Below are 14,828 nucleotides of genomic sequence, written 5' to 3' on the forward strand. Positions count from 1 at the left end.
TATATGAAAAATTGTGAATATACTTTGAAGCCTACAATGATATATTTATTATTTATCCTAAAAGGATTTACATTCGGACATGAGGTTAAGGGCACTATAAATCATAAATTGAATGATTTGAAGCTGAGTTTCACTATAACTAATTAATAATTATACTTTAAGTCCCAAACCAAAACCTGGTGATTTCATCTGTATCACTTTTCCCTGCCACCCCTGCTGCTTGATTGGCCCCATTCCTTGAGTTTTGTTTCTGTCTTGACTTGAGAGGCTGTTTTAAAGCTATACTAAGCTTCTCAGTCTCCTCTTTTGGTTCCACAGATGCCTCCAGAAGAAAAGCTGTTCCAGACCTCTTAGGATTCCAGTCCTATCCCAAATATTGGCCCTGTTATTTTTCCTATTTTTTTCTAATTATTGTCAGCAGGCTGAATGGTCTGAATTGCATAGTCTGCCATTATAAGAAGCATGAGTTCCCTCAGATTAGTTTTATTTCCCTGAAATATATCATTTTTCTCTAAGAGAATGTTTTAGGTTGTAAAAGTTTTGAATTCTTATATGTCAGAAAATATCATTTTGTTTGGTTGGAAATAGAATTATGATTTTAGAATAATTTTCCTTCAATACTTCATAGGTATTGTTCCATTTGTTTCTTATATCTGTTACTGATGAAAAGTTTAAATTGAATCTGATTCTCATCTCTTTGTAATAAATCTTTTTTCCTCTCTCTGTAGAAGTTTTTTTTCAGATTTTGAACTCATTTTTAATATTCAGAAGTTCTACTATAATGTACGGGGTTTTTTTTTTTTCCTTATTGTATCCTTCTTAGGATCTTCTACTCTAATGACTTCTTTCTTTTCCACACAAGCTCTTTTTACACAGTTCTCTCCCATACCTATTCAAGGCTATGGTTTTCCTCTTTAAATTCATTCCCATCTTCTCTCTGTATTTGAAGGATTCCTCACAGTTTCTATCTCACCAGAAGCTCCCCTTCTTATTTCCTACTGTAGCTATATATCCATGTGTATATTTGTTTGTAATATATCTTCTCTTATGTCTAGGTATTTGGTAAGAGGAAAAGAGTGATATCTGCTTAGTTTGCGCTCTTGAATCTCAGTTCTTTTTATAACTTCATCTGCCAGAATTATCCTCCTGTAGTCAGGATGTACTTGGATCATATGCTGACTTGTCACCATTTTACCTTGGCTCAACAAATAGCAGCCTCTAAGTTATTTTCGTGTCAACTAACCTCAGCATGCAATCTCTTTTTCAGTATATAGGTACATTAATTACTGCAGTCATTTCAAACCCTTTACTGTAGGTCACTGAAATGAAACTACATTAGAACAACTTTTCGTAATCTATATTAGTTTTAGAAAAACTAACATGCAAAATGTAAGGGAGGAGCAAATCCCCTAGCTGATTGGCGGCTAAAATTGTCAAAGTCCATTCAGAGAGCAAGGTAATATGTTGGGAAGAAATAGCAACAGCAGCAGGGGAAAGCAACATGAAAAGTTTCACTGTGAGACAGGGTAGAAGTAGAATTTGCTGAGTGGCAGGGGAAGTGAGCTCTGACAGAGGGCATAAATTCTGTGCTCTACATAAAACCTGTACATGGAGATTTTCTTGCTTTGACAGTCATATATGTGACTCTCCGTCCTGTGGTAGGTGAGACTTATGAGGAGTCAGGCCCTGGATCTAAGGGCTCTGGAGATAAACTTTCATGAGGGTCTCAGGCATCGTGTTGTCCCTGAGCCTCTTACTTAGCTGAGCATTGCCCAAGCTCACCCTTCTCCCATTATCCCCATCCCTCTTTGTCTTCCACCCCCTCCCAAATTGGCTCACTTTTACTTTTCCAGAAATCTAAATAGATATGTACAAAAATAAATTTACAGAGCTATCTTAATTTTAAGAAAATCAGAATCTAAATAGTCTAATTGAAATGTTTAAATAGTGTTTATGAAATGGCCTCTCAATACTAATTTTATCATTGATGCCTTGGCCTTTGTTATTTTCAGTGATTTATTGAATTTCACATTGCCTTTTATATTTATTCCAAAAACAACTTTATAATTGAGTGAATATGTTTCTAGAGGTAAACTTTTATGACACAATAGGTCTAATCACTGTAGGTACTATTTTGATCAAGTAAAATTTTCTTTCATTTTAGCATTTATTGTGTTTATCCCAACATTAAATATCATCTGTAAATCTTGGTTAACTTATTGTTTATTTTCCATTAAAATTCTTCGTCATCTGTCTTAAGTAAGCTTTAAAAGGGTTTAAATTAAATTTTAAACTTCTACATAAAGCCATGAGATGCCTATTATCCCTTTTAACTTCACTCTATAGGCTTAAAATGAAAAACATTTTTAATTAATCCTTCATGCTCTTTTAGGACTTAAAAATAGAAAAGAATGAAAATTTCAAACCAACTTATACTTCTATTGAGCATGTAATTCTATTTAAACATATAAAAATATATTGAATCCTAATTTCATAAAGTTTTAAATACTTCGGAAGTAGTCATCCTGAAAAAAACAAGTAAACAAAATAATGTACACTTTAAACTTTTAAAATCTATTAGTAAGAGCTTATTTCCTCAAGGGTTAAACATATTTGCAACATAAAACAGCTAAATATTAAAACCATTCCACATGCTTTAGTAGAAACTTAAAATTTAAAACATTTTACCTGGAAATCTAAACTAAGTAGGCTTTGCTTGGTGTCATTTAAGTCTCCAGATGAAAATGAAACAAAACCAGAGCTTTCTTTAAAACAAAGAAGGGAATGTTGAAAATTGTTAACTGACTTCTTTGCAAAATCTAAAATAACTGCTTCCCTTGGGGATACATGCCTTTCGGTTCTTTGTGCAGAAGATCAGCCAAGGGAGTAACCAGGGAAAATAGTTACCAAGGCAAATATTTGTTCTAAATCATGGGAAAAGTGGAAAGCAGCAGAGGGGGAAAAAAGCATTAGTCTGTAGACTGAGAAGGCGGAATTGGAAGCACAAAAGTGGAGCTTGATTAAGAAATGCATGATTTTCATAGACTACTTACATTAAAAATCTTAACGTTCCAAGTTAGAGGACTGTGCATTCCTGTAATGCCTTTAATTGGGTTAATGTTATTTAACTCTCTGATCGGCCCTCTGCCGGCCACACCAGTCTCACACACAATATTGTCAACAAAACAGAAAGCTGTTACGTATTAATGTCATTGATATTATGTAACTTCCAACCTTAAGCAATAAGAAGAAAATATGCAAGGGAGCTATGAGGCTTCTGATTAAGGTAACTGGCAAATTAGTTATCTACCTCAGCCTCAGTTTTTTCATCTGCAAATAAGCAGATCAGAGACAGATCAAGGTTCCTGGCCCACAGTGCTGCTTATAGGGGACCTAGGGTGAGTTTACTGCTGTTTGTGACTAAAGTTTTTTCTTTGTACAGCTGGGATGGTAATATCTATCTTTCAAATTTTTGTGCAGATAGAATGAATAGCACATACAAAATGCCTGTCGTAGACTAGGTAATTATAATATCTATTTTTTTTAATTCTTACTTACCTCATGGGTCTAAATTACTTGACAGAGAGAAGCTACATTTTTGTTTTTCCAAAATCTTAACATGACCTGGATAGATCAAATCAAGATGATGGACTGAGCACATGGGCCACCCAAATTCCTAAAAATAACAAAAACTATGTTTGTTTTTAAAAATGTAACACTGCACTACAAAATAATTAGTACTATTAGAAGACAAGAAATGTTGAGAAATTCCTTGAAGATTGAAGGTACATAGACTCTGTCTGGCAGATGACAACAAAACATGTATGAGACAAGGTAACTCTGAGGGTGTTCCAGGTTTAGAAATTATAGATCCTGGGAATGGTGAGATTCGTTGGGAAACTGTACTCAAGAGAAGCAGGGCATATGACCCCAACCTTCCTGATGTCTCCATCATTTGTTCAAAGTATTAGGCATTTACCCCCAAATTGAACCCATGTTCTCATCCACTTGGCCTTGGGTTTCTAGTAGAAAAGGGAATCCCCATCTTCAGAATCCAGACTAGCTCAACCCAGTACAAGCACAAAGTTGACTATCTATCTCCACCCACACATTCAGAGCTTTGGGTCAGTGTTTTTAACATAAGCAGGTAGCCCAAGATTACCAAACATTTGCAAAGATTCTAACATTAGAGATAGGAGTTCTCCTCATCTCCCCCCGAAAATACCTACCCACAATCAGAAAAGAGCTTTGGAAATTTAATCAAGAATGAGAAGCCACTACAGACCTATTAGAATTGCAAAAGCCAAAACACTGATAATACCAAATGCAGGTGAGAATGTGAAGCAACAGGAATTCTCATTCATTGCTCGTGGGAGTACAAAATGGTACAGCCACTCTAGAAGGTAGTTTGGTGGTTTCCTAGAAAAATTCAGCAGTCATGCTCCTTGGTATTTACCCAAATAAGTTGAAAACTTATGTCCATACAAAAACCTGCACACAGATGTTGACAGCAGCTTTATTCATAGTTGCCAAAACTTGGAAGCAATCAAGATGTCCTTCAGTAGGTGAAAGGATAAACTGTGGTGCATCCTACAATAGAATATTATTCAGTGCTATAAAGAAATGGGCTATTAAGCCATGAAAAGACATGGAGCAACCTTAAATGCATATTACTAAGTAAAAAAAGCAATTCGGAAATGGTTCTGTACTATGTGATTCCAGCTATGTGACATTCTGGAAAAGGCAAATCTATGAAGACAGTAAAAAGGTCAGTGGTTGCCAGGGGTTGGTGGTGGGAGGAATGAATAGGTGGAACACAGAGGATTTTTAGGGCAGTGGAAATACTCTGTATGATATCATAATGGTGGATACACATGTTTATACTGTTGTCTAAACTCATAGAATGTACACACCAAGAGTGAACCATAATGAAACTATAGATTTGGGTGATTATGATGCATCAGTATAGGTTCATCAGTTATAACAAATGCACCACTCTAGTGGGGGATGTTGATAATCGGGGAGGCTGTGTGATGGGGGGCACTAGGGATATATGGGAAACCTCTGTAATCTTCCTCTCAATTTTTCTGTGCATCTGAAACTGCTCTAAAGAAAAGTCTTTAAAAAAAAATGTGCCCAGAGATAAACCCACGGACATATGGTCACCTTATCTTTGATAAAGGAGGCAGGAATGTACAGTGGAGAAAGGACAGTCTCTTCAATAAGTGGTGCTGGGAAAACTGGACAGGGACATGTAAAAGTATGAGATTCGATCACTCCCTAACACCATACACAAAAATAAGCTCAAAATGGATTAAAGACTTAAATGTAAGGCCAGACACTATCAAACTCTTAGAGGAAAACATAGGCAGAACACTCTATGACATAAATCACAGCAAGATCCTTTTTGACCCACCTCCTAGAGAAATGGAAATAAAGACAAAAATAAACACATGGGACCTAATGAAACTTAAAAGCTTTTGCACAGCAAAGGAAACCATAAAGAAGACCAAAAGACAACCCTCAGAATGGGAGAAAATATTTGCAAATGAAGCAACTGACAAAGGATTAATCTCCAAAATTTATAAGCAGCTCATGCAGCTCAATAACAAAAAAACAAACAACCCAATCCAAACATGGGAAGAAGACCTAAATAGACATTTCTCCACAGAAGATATACAGACTGCCAACAAACACATGAAAGGATGCTCAACATCTTTGCTCATTAGAGAAATGCAAATCAAAACTACAATGAGATATCATCTCACACCAGTCAGAATGGCCATCATCAAAAAATCTAGAAACAATAAATGCTGGAGAGGGTGTGGAAAAAAGGGAACACTCTTGCACTGCTTGTGGGAATGTGAATTGGTACAGCCACTATGGAGAACGGTATGGAGGTTCCTTAAAAAACTACAAATAGAACTACCATATGACCCAGCAGTCCCCCTACTGGGCATATACCCTGAGAAAACCATAATTCAAAAAGAGACATGTACCAAAATGTTCATAGCAGCCCTATTTACAATAGCCCGGAGATGGAAACAACCTAAGTGTCCATCATCGGATGAATGGATAAAGAAGATGTGGCACATATATACAATGGAATATTACTCAGCCATAAAAAGAAATGAAATTGAGCTATTTGTAATGAGGTGGATAGACCTAGAGTCTGTCATACAGAGTGAAGTAACTCAGAAAGAGAAAGACAAATACTGTATGCTGACACATATATATGGAATTTAAGAAAAAAAATGTCATGAAGAACATAGGGGTAAGACAGGAATAAAGACACAGACCTACTAGAGAACGGACTTGAGGATATGGGGAGGGGGAAGGGTAAGCTGTGACAAAGTGAAAGAGCGGCATGGACATATATACACTACCAAACGTAAGGTAGACAGCTAGTGGGAAGCAGCCGCATAGCACAGGGAGAACAGCTCGGTGCTTTGTGACCGCCTGGAGGGGTGGGATAGGGAGGGTGGGAGGGAGACGCAAAAGGGAGGGGATATGGAAACATATGTATATGTATAACTGATTAAATTTGTTATAAAGCAAAATAAATAAATAAATAAAATAAAATGCCAAAATAAAAAAAAAAAGACCAAAAGACAATCCTCAGAATGGGAGAAAATATTTGCAAATGAAGCAACTGACAAAGGATTAATCTCCAAAATTTATAAGCAGCTCATGCAGCTCAATAACAAAAAAACAAACAACCCAATCCAAAAATGGGCAGAAGACCTAAATAGACATTTCTCCACAGAAGATATACAGACTGCCAACAAACACATGAAAGGATGCTCAACATCTTTGCTCATTAGAGAAATGCAAATCAAAACTACAATGAGATATCATCTCACACCAGTCAGAATGGCCATCATCAAAAAATCTAGAAACAATAAATGCTGGAGAGGGTGTGGAAAAAAAGGAACACTCTTGCACTGCTGGTGGGAATGTGAATTGGTACAGCCACTATGGAGAACGGTATGGAGGTTCCTTAAAAAACTACAAATAGAACTACCATATGACCCAGCAATCCCCCTACTGGGCATATACCCTGAGAAAACCATAATTCAAAAAGAGACATGTACCAAAATGTTCATAGCAGCCCTATTTACAATAGCCCAGAGATGGAAACAACCTAAGTGTCCATCATCAGATGAATGGGTAAAGAAGATGTGGCACATATATACAATGGAATATTACTCAGCCATAAAAAGAAATGAAATTGAGCTATTTGTAATGAGGTGGATAGACCTAGAGTCTGTCATACAGAGTGAAGTAAGTCAGAAAGAGAAAGACAAATACTGTATGCTGACACATATATATGGAATTTAAAAAAAAATGTCATCAAGAACATAGGGGTAAGACAGGAATAAAGACACAGACCTACTAGAGCATGGACTTGAGGATATGGGGAGGGGGAAGGGTAAGCTGTGACAAAGTGAAAGAGCGGCATGGACATATATACACTACCAAACGTAAGGTAGATAGCTAGTGGGAAGCAGCCGCATAGCACAGGGAGATCAGCTCGGTTCTTTGTGACCGCCTGGAGGGGTGGGATAGGGAGGGTGGGAGGGAGACGCAAAAGGGAGGGGATATGGGAACATATGTATATGTATAACTGATTAAATTTGTAAAATAAAAAAAAAAAATAATAATAATAATAAAAAAAAAAAAAAATAAAAAAAATAAATGCTGGAGAGGGTGTGGAAAAAAAGGAACACTCTTGCACTGCTGGTGGGAATGTGAATTGGTACAGCCACTATGGAGAACGGTATGGAGGTTCCTTAAAAAACTACAAATAGAACTACCATATGACCCAGCAATCCCCCTACTGGGCATATACCCTGAGAAAACCATAATTCAAAAAGAGACATGTACCAAAATGTTCATAGCAGCCCTATTTACAATAGCCCAGAGATGGAAACAACCTAAGTGTCCATCATCAGATGAATGGGTAAAGAAGATGTGGCACATATATACAATGGAATATTACTCAGCCATAAAAAGAAATGAAATTGAGCTATTTGTAATGAGGTGGATAGACCTAGAGTCTGTCATACAGAGTGAAGTAAGTCAGAAAGAGAAAGACAAATACTGTATGCTGACACATATATATGGAATTTAAGAAAAAAAATGTCATGAAGAACATAGGGGTAAGACAGGAATAAAGACACAGACCTACTAGAGAATGGACTTGAGGATATGGGGAGGGGGAAGGGTAAGCTGTGACAAAGTGAAAGAGCGGCATGGACATATATACACTACCAAACGTAAGGTAGATAGCTAGTGGGAAGCAGCCGCATAGCACAGGGAGATCAGCTCGGTGCTTTGTGACCGCCTGGAGGGGTGGGATAGGGAGGATGGGAGGGAGACGCAAAAGGGAGGGGATATGGGAACATATGTATATGTATAACTGATTAAATTTGTTATAAAGCAAAAAATAAAAAAAAGAAAAAGAAAAAAGAAAAAAAATATTAAATTTAAAATGTATTGTTAAAAAAAAAAAAAAAAATGTGGCCTGGGCTTCCCTGGTGGCGCAGTGGTTGAGAGTCCGCCTGCCGATGCAGGGGATCCGGGTTCGTGCCCTGGTCCGGGAAGATCCCACATGCCACGGAGCGGCTGGGCCCGTGAGCCATGGCTGCTGAGCCTGCGCATCCAGAGCCTGTGCTCCACAACGGGAGAGGCCACAGCAGTGACAGACCCACGTACCACAAAAAAAAAAATGTGGCCTGATTTGAAATATATACATTGTTTTGGGAGGAAAAAAATGTGGGTGACAAGTAGTATTGGACACATTGCTTAGGGCAAACAGAAACTTATATTCTTTTTTTTTTAACTTTTTACTTTATATTGGAGTATAGCCATTAACAGTGTTGTGATAGTTTCAGGTGCACAACAAAGTGACTCAGCCATACCTATACTTGTATCCATTCTCCCCCAAACTCCCCTCCCATCCAGGCTGCCACATAACATTGAGCAGAGTTCCTCGTGCTATGCAGTAGGTCCTTGTTGGTTATCCATTTTAAATATAGCAGTGTGTACATGTCAATCCCAAACTCCCTAACTATCCCTTCCCCCCACTCTTCCCCCGTGATAACCATCAGTTTGTTCTCTAAGTCTGTGAGCCTGAGAAACTCTTCTATAATGGATTCCTAGAAGTGAAATGCTGGGACAGAGTATAGCTATTGTTAAGTTGTCCTCAAAAGAAACAGGATAGGGACTTCCCTCGTGGTCCAGCGGTTAAGACTCCACGCTCCCAATGCAGGGAGCCCAGGTTCAATTCCTGGTCAGGGAACTAGATCCCGCGTGACGCAACTAAAAGTGCCCGTATGCCCCAACTAAAAGTGCCCGCATGCCAGCAACTAAAGATCCCATGTGCCACAACTAAGACCCGGCAGAGCCAAATAAATAGATAAATAAGAAACAGGACAAATTAACAATAGCTATACTCTGTCCCAGCATTTCACTTCTAGGAATCCATTGTAGAAACACATCTTTCTCTGCACAAGTGTGCCTCTAGGAAAGTACTTTGAAGCATTGTTCCCAAGGGGGAAGGGGAATTAACCAGTTATATACTGATAGGGAACAGTAGGCTGCCATAAAGCTACGTAGAGAGACTGAAGTAACTGTTATACAGACATGCAAAATTGTCCACAATATACCAAGAGGAAGAAAGAAATTTTAAAATAGTACACGTGCTAATTATGTTCCCTTCTTTTAATGTATACAATTTAGCATCTTCCTAGAGAACAAATTAGAAGAAATAAACAACAAACTGTTAGTGGTTATCTTTGGGTGATGGAATTATGGGAAGATTTTAGTATGTAATTCTGTACTTTTATAATGTTTTGAGCTTTTCATAACCATATCAGAAAAAAAAGAATAACTTTTTTTTAAAAAAACTTTAAACAATCAGAAAAAGAAGAAACTTAAATAGCAGCATAGAGGAATAGCCAAGATTATCATACCAAGATTGGCAAAGTTGCGGAGAACCAGATTATACAGTTTCTGAGGTCCCTGCTCTAAAATCTTGTGGGTTAATGGACTGTTACATGAGTCCTGCAGAAACTATGTTAACCACAGTAGTACATGGGAAATGCTGGTACTGGTGTTCTCCTCTTTTTTATTACTGCAGCCATAACTGTTCTAAAGCATTGGCTCTGACAGCCACTCTGCAGAGTTTGGTGTTGGTCACCAAACAGGGTGTCAGCAGGTCCCTGAGTGCCCAGGCTACAAGCACAGCCAGCATGGGTTCCAACTCCAAAACATGTGTTTGAGTAAAGTTACCTTTTCAATATTTTCAATGAGTTAGTCTTTCTTTTAAGGGTGTAGTTGCTCAGATAAAGCTAAGTTTCCCCTCTCAGAAATGGGAGTCTTATCTTGCTTCAGGCCTATTCTATATCCCTTCCTGGTGCCATAGTTAAATGCCTTTTCAGCTAACTCACACTGAAGTGTGACAGTGCTTTTGAATTTACCCTCTCAGAGGAATATTTACATTTAAGTGGAGTACTAATGTATGAATATGCCATGATACATTCCCCTATCAGTGGACATTTGGATTTTTCCCCTTTTTGAGTTTTGGTGCATTTTTCCAGATTGCTTTCCAAAAACATTCTAGTAATGTATACCCCCACCGGAAATATGTAAAATGTCCATTTACCTGCCACTATTTTTTAAATGATTTTAGTATTTTTGAAGAGGTAATATATATATGTAGCATAAACTTTTTAAATACACAGTTAAAATTTTCAGTTTTCTATATCCAGTACTGGAGGATTGGATGATTCTACCAACCTTCCCATCAAAGACAACTAAAAAAACTGGATCACTATTTAAAAACATCTTAAAATCGTTGATGAGGTTAAAAAAAAGACCATAAGGAATCACTGGGTTTAGATCTGAGAGGGTTCATGAGCACCTTTTTGCCCTGGCAGTGTTTGTCAAAAATATTAAAAGCAAAAATATCAATGAAATAGAAAAATTCATGCAGGAGACAGGATCAACAATGCCAAAAAATTTTTTTAGCAAAACTAATAAAATATGTAGCAAGAATAATGCAGGAGAAAGGGAAAAAGCACAGGTCACCAGTATGAGGACTAGGAAAATTTCTATTACTACAGAGTGAAAACAGTTAAAATAAGAGGATATTATAAACAACTTTATGCCAGCAAATTTAGACAGTATGGATACTTCCTAGAAAAAGACAATTTAATAAAACTGTCAGAAGAAGAAATAGAAAATCTGAATTGTCTACTATTGAATCCATAATTTCAAACCTTCCCACAAAGAATACTATAGGCCTATATTAATCAACAAATTCTACCAAACAATTCTTTAAGGTCAGCATAACCATACCATACTGCAACCTGACAAGGACATTACAAGAAAGGAAAATTATAGATCAGTCTGACTAGTGAACATAGATTTTTTCAAAAGTAAAATATTAGCAAACCAAATCTAGCAGTATATAAATAGGATAATATATCATGACTACACTAGGTTTATTTAAGAAATACCTGGTTGATTTAAGGATAAAATCCAAACATTATATTGTCACCTTAATGTTTAAAGAAGGAAGAGAGAAAAAGCTGTTACCATACTAAAATAGAAGGGAACTCCTTAGTCTGTCAGAGTTATCTACAAAAAAACAACATACTTCCACTCCTAGCTATATACCCAAGAGAAGTGGAAACATAAATCCACATGGAAACTTGTACACGAATTTTGAATTGTGTAGCTACACTATTCATAACAGCCAAAATGTGGAAACAACTCAAATATCCATCAGCTGATGAACGGATAAAGTGTGGTCTGTTTCTACAATGGAATATTATTCAGCAATAAAAAGGAATGAAGCACTGATGCATCCGTGTTCAACATGGATGAACCTCAAACAGATTATGCTCAGTGCAAGAAGCCAGTCACAAGAGGCCACATATTGTATGACTCTTTTATATGAAATGTCCATAATAGGCAAATCCATACAGGCAGAAAGTAGACGAGTGGTTGTTGGAGTGAGGAGGGTAAGAGTTGGGATGGCACGATGGGGAGTGACTGCTAATGGGTACAGGGTCTCTTTATAGAGTCACCAAAATGTTCCAAAAGTAGGTAGTGATGATGGCTCCCAACTATGAAAATACTAAAAACACTAAATTGTATACTTTAAAAGGGTGAATTTAATGATATATAAATTATATCTCAGTAAAGCTATTATTAAAAAATACTCAGTGTTGAAATATTGAAAGTTTTCCCTTTCTGGGAATAAGACAAGCAGGCCCACTGAAGGTCCTGGCCAGTGCAGTAAAGCAAGAAAAAGAAAAAAATGTTTTAAAGGTATAAGTAGAAAATTAAGGACTTCCATGGTGGCACAGTGGTTAAGAATCCACCTGCCAGTGCAGGGGACACCGGTTCGAGCCCTGGTCCAGGAAGATCCCACATGCCATGGAGCAACTAAGCCCATGGGCCACAACTACTGACCTCGCACATCACAACTACTGAAGCTCGCACACCTAGAGCCTGTGCTCCACAACAAGAGAAGCCACCACATGAGAAGCCCACGCACCACAACAAAGAATAGCCCCCGCTCGTCACAACTAGAGAAAGCCAGCCCACAGCATCGCAGCCGAAAACAAATAAATAAATTTATTTAAAAAGAAAATTAAGTAAAAGAAGGAAAAATCTCTGATTAGCCCAGGTAAAATTGTTGTATACATAGAAAATCTGAAATGGTGGCGGGAAGGGGTTGGGGAGAGTGAAATGAGTAAAAGGGCTCAACTGTGTGGTGACAGACGGAAAATAAATTTTCGGTGGTGAGCACATTGCAGGGTATACAGGAGTAGAAATATAATGTTGTACACATGGGACTTACATAATGTTAAAAATCAATGTTACCTCAATAGAAAAAGAAAAAGAAAATCTGAAATAACTTTCAGAAAAATTATTAAATCATCTAACATGTTTTCCAGGTATACAATTAATAAATAAAAATCAATTGTGTCTTTTTATGGTTAGAGAATTAAAGAAAAAGATGTATTTTTTTGTTTTTATTAAACTAGACAAATTCTAAAATCTACATGGAAATACAAAGACCAAAGAATAGCCAAGCCATTCTTGAAGAAGAACAAGGCTAAAGGACTTTCTGTCCTAAATATCAAGTCTTATTATAAGAAGCTACAGTAATTAAGACAGTTTGGTAATAACACGAGGAAAATCAATAGACCAATGGAACAGAAAGTAGCACAAGAATTCATTCACATTTGGCTACTTGATTTTTGAGAGAAGTGGCCCTGCCAGGTGAATTTAGAGGGACTGAGGAACAAAGACAGAAGAAACTGTAGATATTAAAACAGGCCATGGACTTGTTCTGTTGTGCTCCAGAGACTGGAACCAAAATCAATGGACAGATGATACAGACAGGCTGATTTGGGCTGAGTTTAAAAAACATAAGCCCTTTCTCATAACTAGAGTGTCCAACTGAGCTGCCTACTGAGATGCTGAGTCCACTAGACTGAAAGTATTCTAGTAGAAACCAGATGACATTCTATTGGAAATGCTGCAGAAGGTAATTCTCAGACACTGAACTCAATGATATCATTTTTTTTTCTGGGCTAAGGGATTTTCTTTTTTTTAATTTTTATTCTATATTGGAGCATAGTTGATTAACAATGTTGTGTTTGTTTCAGGTGTACAGCAAAGTGATTCAGTTGTACATGTATCTATTCATTTTCAAGTTCTTTTCCCATTTAGGTTATTACAGAATTTATTTAGGCTGCTCTGGGTCTTAGTTGCAGCACGCAGGATCCTCGTTGCTGCATGCAGGATCTTTAGTTGTGGCATGTGGAATATTTAGTTGCGGTATGTGAGATCTAGTTCCCTGACCAGGGATCAAACCCGGGTCCCCTGCATTGGGAGCACGGAGTCTTAACCACTGACCACCAGGGAAGTCCCTAGGTTATTACAGAATATTGAGCACTGTTCCCTGTGCTATACAGTAGGCCCTTGCTGGTTATCTGTTTTAAATGTAGCAGTGTGTACATGTCAATCCCAAACTCCCAATCTATCCCTCCTCCCCTACTCTTCCCCCCTGTTAACCATAAGTTGGTTCTCGAAGTCTGTGAGTCTGTTTCTGTTAGGTAAATAAGTTCATTTGTATCATTTTTTTTGAGATTCCGCATATGTGATATCATATTTGTCTTTCTCTGTCTGACTTACTTCACTTAGTATGATAATCTCCAGTTCCACCCATGTTGCTGCAAATGGCATTATTTCATTCTATTAATGGCTGAGTAATATTCTATTGTATATATGTACCACATCGTCTTTATTCATTCATTTGTCAATGGACATTTAGGTTGCTTCCATGTCTTGGCTATTGTAAACAGCACTGCAATGAATATTGGCGTGCCTGTATCCTTTCGAACCATGGATTTCTCTGGATATATGCCCAGGAGTAGGATTGCTGGATCATCTGGTAACTCTATTTTTAGCTTTTAAGGAACTTCCATACTGTCCTCCATAGTGGCTGTACCAATCTACATTCCCACCAACCATGTAGGAGGGTTCCCTTTTCTCCACACCCTCTCCAGCATTTATTGTTTGTAGATTTTTTGATGATGGCCATTCTGACCAGTGTGAGGTGATACCTCATTGTAGTTTTGATTTGCATTTCTCTCATAATTAGTGATGTTGAGCATCTTTTCATGTGCCTCTTGGCCATCTGTATATTGTCTTTAGAGAAGTGTCTATTTAGGTCTTCTGCCCATTTTTTTTTAATTTAGTTGATATGTATCTTTATTTATTTGTTTATTTATTTTTGGCTG

The 14,828-nt window shown here is 37.4% G+C and overlaps 2 protein-coding genes across 7 annotated transcripts in view; one reads left to right on the top strand and one right to left on the bottom strand.

The window, feature by feature from the left end:
* CENPP (centromere protein P) overlaps positions 1-14,828 on the top strand; it is a 242,351-nt gene that overhangs the window by 181,263 nt on the left and 46,260 nt on the right. The gene's annotated exons all lie outside the window — the stretch shown is intronic.
* Positions 1-14,828, bottom strand: part of ECM2 (extracellular matrix protein 2) — a 58,711-nt gene that overhangs the window by 33,082 nt on the left and 10,801 nt on the right. For 3 of the 5 annotated variants that reach the window (XM_060102409.1, XM_060102408.1, XM_060102412.1), the window contains exon 1: positions 3,054-3,099. The exons of 1 other annotated variant lie outside the window; for it this stretch is intronic. In XM_060102409.1, the coding sequence (XP_059958392.1) occupies positions 3,054-3,092 (39 nt within the window). In that variant the 5' untranslated portion in view covers positions 3,093-3,099. Of the gene's footprint in view, positions 1-2,688; positions 2,873-3,053; positions 3,100-14,828 lie in introns of those variants that run through there. One more of the 5 variants, XM_060102410.1, reaches the window with a different exon arrangement.

Source organism: Mesoplodon densirostris, chromosome 6 (assembly GCF_025265405.1).
Source record: "Mesoplodon densirostris isolate mMesDen1 chromosome 6, mMesDen1 primary haplotype, whole genome shotgun sequence".
Taxonomy (NCBI): Eukaryota; Metazoa; Chordata; class Mammalia; order Artiodactyla; family Ziphiidae; genus Mesoplodon; species Mesoplodon densirostris.